This window comes from Buceros rhinoceros, unplaced genomic scaffold, assembly GCF_000710305.1.
Source record: "Buceros rhinoceros silvestris isolate BGI_N320 unplaced genomic scaffold, ASM71030v1 scaffold27233, whole genome shotgun sequence".
NCBI classification, from domain to species: Eukaryota; Metazoa; Chordata; class Aves; order Bucerotiformes; family Bucerotidae; genus Buceros; species Buceros rhinoceros.
In genome coordinates, this window is record NW_010404767.1 from 2,033 (window position 1) to 6,481 (window position 4,449).

Consider the following 4,449-nt stretch of genomic DNA (forward strand, 5'->3'; position numbering starts at 1 on the left):
GTGGGGAGTGAGGGTGAGAGCTCTGCTGCAGCCAGGCATCTGCCAGGGTTGTCCCAGAGAGAGCATCTCCAGGACACTGGCCCACTGCCAGGGCTCTCCCCTGCCTGAGGGAGGCATTGTCTGGGGGCCAGGACCCAACTTACTGGATTTTTGTGACATAAATAGAAATAAATACTTTATAAATATCATCTTAAACTACCAACACCTGATCTTACCCTGCTGTCTCTTGCAGAAACATCAATAAACTAGGAAATCCTCATATCTAAACTACTACTTTCCCTTTGTATGGAGGCAATTCCTCCTGCTCTCCCACCTCTGACCTTAACCACACTCCCACCTCTGTAGATCAAAGACCATCTTTTAGCCAAAACCTCCCTCCTCACTCCTTCCCCTCTGACAGGGACCTTTCTGGAGCATTATAGATGGTGTGACATGAAGGTCACCCATGGGGGGACAGGCAGAAGACGGCACATGCAGGAGAAATCCTGCCCAGGCAGGTCCAAGCTTTTGCAGCTATGAACAGAAGTGAGTTTCCCCCGTGAAGGTGTGAATCGAGACAGATTCTTCCATGGAGCAGACAGCTGGGGCAGCAGATGGTGTGAGAGATCAGACATTAACATGGGTATCTTGAGACAGAATCAGCTATCTTGATCCTGTTGGCAGACGGATGAAGTGGAGGGTGTTTTACAGGTTAGATTCTCATCTGGGCTGTTCTCCTTCTGGACAGCTTGGATCTGATTTGGAAAACAAGGGACAAACAGCATCAGAGATGTGGACAAGGAGAAATGTGGTCCCCCTGATTCAGTGTTCTGGCTCCATGCTGGTGCTTGAATCCAGCCAGAGCTGGAAGAACAGGGGATTAATGTCTCTTTAGCCAGACCACACAAACTTCTGTGCAACTATTCCTGTTCCCCTAGCCCTGCCTCTTGAATTGGTCTCAAGAACTTCATGACATGCTCTCAAGAACTGCATGAGATGCTTTCAAGAACACTGAAGGGCTGGTGCCAACATCCTGCCACCAGGCATGGATGTTGCTTTGAACTCAGGACAATGCCTTTGTACCAGCTAGAATCTGGCCGTAGATTGAAGCATTTAAATGGGGAGGAGCTGAAATCAAGATACATGCAGTCCAAGTTTTGCTGGCTGAGAGCCCATCCAGGCACAGCTCTGCACAGAAATTTCCCCCACCTGGTCAGGGGTACTGCGGCAGGGAAGGCACTGGGAGCAGGACAAGAAGCATGCTTGGCTGCCCACTGCACAGCTGACAGCTGACACTGACAGCTTCCCTGCACCCCAACTCCCCCAGCTGCCCCAGTACCTTATGGACCCAGCCAGGAGAGGATTGAAGGCGTAGAGCCAGTCGTGCATGTCCTTGTCACTGCTTGCCTGCAGCAGAATGCCCCGGTGCTCCGTGCACACCGCAAACGTGTTCGGGGTCTGCTAGGGGAGAGCCAGGGCTGAGTCCATTGCCCAAGGGGTTGTGCAGAGTGGAGCTGTCTCCTGATGCCCTACCTTGAGCATGGCCTGCTGGTCCTCGCTGTATTCCACCTGGGCCTTGGAGAGGTTGAGTATGGCCCTCTCAACCGTGTCCTTATCCGAGTTGTAGATGTAGACATATGGGCGCCGGACCACCACAAAGCGCTTCACCCACCCGTTAGTGTGGGGTTCCAAAAAGTGCAAGTAGCCCTTTTTGGAGACAATGGGGCTGCAGAAGGGACTGAGGTCAGGGTGGGACACGGACCACAAGGAAGTGGCAATAGCAAAGCATAGACACCCCCAGTCCCAAGGAGTTCCCCTCGAGGGGTGCCCCAGCTGCTCCTACCTGACACGGATCTCCTGGATGTCAGGCACCAGCAAACGCTGGGGCTCCTTCTCCTCCTCAGGCCGGCAGGCTGGGGACTTCTGCTCTCCTTCTACTGCAGGCTCCAGGTCAGGGCTCTCCGTGCTGGAGGAGACCTGGGGTGGTCTGGGAAGGGAAGAAGCCAGTGCGTAGGAGGAGTGACGGCTGGGGAACACCCATCAACTAGGAATATGTCCTACAGCTGCCCTGCTCAAAGGATGCTGGAGCATCACCCAAACCTCCCAGCCACCTTCTTACCTGACTTCCATAACACTGTAGCGCCCTTCCACCAGTGACGGGCAGGTTGAGGAGGGTGTGAGAGTTGTGACCCCTAGAGCTGGCATGGAAGGGTCTCTCATCAGTGTCACGGACATTTCAGACAGCTGTGGAGGAGTGGAAGTGTAGACTCAAGTTTCTGCCTGAAGCCAGGCACAAGCAAAGGACCAGATGTCTGCTCACACAGGGAGAGGCAAGACGTCCGGCTGGCGGGGTCTCCTCCCACCACAGTCCTGAGAGCCACCAGCTCCAGGAACACCGGGGCAAGCAGAGGGAGCATGGACCTCAGAGCGGGGATCACTTGTGCCATGATGACCATTTGTCCCCTGCCCAGACAGTCCCCCCTGGCCATGCGTCCCTCCCAGCCCCTACCAGCCAGGCAGAGGCCAGGGCAGCAGCAGTACCTTGCTCTCACTGGCGCTAATGCAGACATGGCTGTGGCTGTACTCCCTGTTGAAGGTGTGCGTGAGCAGGCGCAAGCACTGTGGAGAGAGGAGGACAGTGGGGCAGGAGTCACCCTCCTCCACCCTTCTCCTCCCACCTCTCTTGGGCTTTTCTCCTGCCACAATCCCCTGCTGCCCTGTGGGAACCTCTTCCCAGCTTCATCCCCATGAGCTGGGGATGCTGCAGGATGGTACCTTCACAGCCAGCTCCTTCTGCCTCTCGCTGGGTGTCTCCAGGGGAGAGGAGCGGCCCTCAAGGGCCCCATCAACAGACAGTGGGGAGGAGACGCAGGAGGTGCTTCGAGACTCAGAGTCCTCACTGGAGCAGGAGGACAGGGTCTCCAGACCCAGGCGCTGGGTCATCTCCAGCTTCTCACGCAGGAGCAGGTAGTGCCTTGTCTTCTCCACCTGGACAAAGGCAGCCAGGGTCAGGGGTGGCCCCTCGCCCCTGCCATCATCCTTTCAGGGACTGTGCTTTCCCATGAACCCCATCTGCTGCTTAGCTTCAGATCTGCTGGGACCCATCTAGCAGAAATGCACAGGAGAACACCAGCAGAAGAACCCCAACTCCTGCCTCCTCCTCCAGTCAGGAGGGCTGAGAAACCTGGGGTGGGGAATCACACCAGCACTGGCAGGGCGAGGGTCTGAGCTGCAAATTTCACCATCTCAGCCCATTTCTAGCCCAGATTCTTACTTCTTGCAGAAGGCTGAGTTTCTCCAGCTCCCACTGATGGTCAAGGATGAGGCTGTCACTGCGGGGTCGCCAGCCAGCCAGGTTCTCCTCTCCACGCACGTAGGCTACAGAGGTGTCCAGCACGCGCCGACGCCGTCTCTGCATGCCTGCAGGGACAGATGCGCAGCTGACAGGACAGACACATGCCCCCCACCCCCAACCGGTATGCTGTGCCTCCTGGCCTCACAGTGAACAGCTGTGCAGAGGTGCAGCACTCACCTGGGCTGCCAGCATCAGCCACGCGGCAGAGGCTGAGCTCGTAGACTCCTGTCACGCGGTTGCTGTGAGCAAAGGGAGATGAGGTGTTACTGGCTCTGCCCCATTCCCATGTCCTGGTTATTTCACTCAGGCTGTTGGGATGCCCCAGGAAGGCTCCAGTTCCTGGGTGTTGGCTCTCCTCCCCTAGAAAGGCAGGAGCATCCCCCTACCTCTCAGAAGCCCGCAGACTGCCACTACCGAAAAGGTTGCGGATGGAGCGGGAAGCAGGAAGCTTGGCATCTCGGGAGTAGAAAACCATGCAGAAGTCTTTGGTGATAACAGCAGGCTGAGTACAGTTCTCCATCTGCAGCAGAGCAGAGGAGGCAGGCATCAGGGTGGCTGCAGCTTGGCAGCCCAGAGGGTCTCTCCCACCCCTGGTGCCCAGTGGTTTCAATTCCTGGGGTCCCACAGGGCCCCCAAGCACCAGGTTGAATCCTGTACATTAGCCCTGGTGCTGGCTAAGGAGGGGTTCATGCTGGCTGCACCCCAGAGGTGTGGGTAATACCAGACTTTGTTGGTGTTTTAATAGCCTCAGCTAAGGTCCTTGCCTCAATGTAGGCAGAAACAGTGATGTAGATTTTCTCTCGGTATGGGGTGACACGGTTGAGCAGCAGCGAGTTGTGCATGGAGCTATCCCACGCCGTCTCAAACTGGTAGAAAGTCCTGCCAGCAAAGATAGAAGAGCCAGTAAAATAACCTCCCCAGAACGCCAGGCGAGTGAGCAAGGAGATGCCATCTTCCCCCCGCAGCACTGCGGCAGACCTGCAAGGACACATGGACATGCATGCGTGGCGGGGACAGATGAGACAGCCACTCCAGAGGACACAGGCTCAAGGCAAAGGGGGACAAGGTGTGGCAGGAGGGGGATGCAGCACCCTCAAAATGGCTGATAGAACAGG

At 56.4% G+C, this 4,449-nt stretch overlaps 1 protein-coding gene across 2 annotated transcripts in view; it reads right to left on the reverse strand.

The window, feature by feature from the left end:
* Window positions 1–226: 226 nt before the first annotated feature.
* The window catches only part of KIF1A (kinesin family member 1A), a 34,527-nt gene continuing 30,304 nt past the window's right edge, over window positions 227–4,449 (reverse strand). For both annotated transcript variants that reach the window (XM_010133507.1, XM_010133506.1), the window contains 11 exons: window positions 4,099–4,213; window positions 3,721–3,854; window positions 3,512–3,573; window positions 3,254–3,399; window positions 2,755–2,967; window positions 2,521–2,598; window positions 2,099–2,223; window positions 1,823–1,966; window positions 1,513–1,705; window positions 1,319–1,437; window positions 227–734 (listed from right to left, as the gene is read on the reverse strand). In XM_010133507.1, the coding sequence (XP_010131809.1) occupies window positions 692–734; window positions 1,319–1,437; window positions 1,513–1,705; window positions 1,823–1,966; window positions 2,099–2,223; window positions 2,521–2,598; window positions 2,755–2,967; window positions 3,254–3,399; window positions 3,512–3,573; window positions 3,721–3,854; window positions 4,099–4,213 (1,372 nt within the window). In that variant the 3' untranslated portion in view covers window positions 227–691. The remainder of the gene's footprint in view (window positions 735–1,318; window positions 1,438–1,512; window positions 1,706–1,822; window positions 1,967–2,098; window positions 2,224–2,520; window positions 2,599–2,754; window positions 2,968–3,253; window positions 3,400–3,511; window positions 3,574–3,720; window positions 3,855–4,098; window positions 4,214–4,449) is intronic.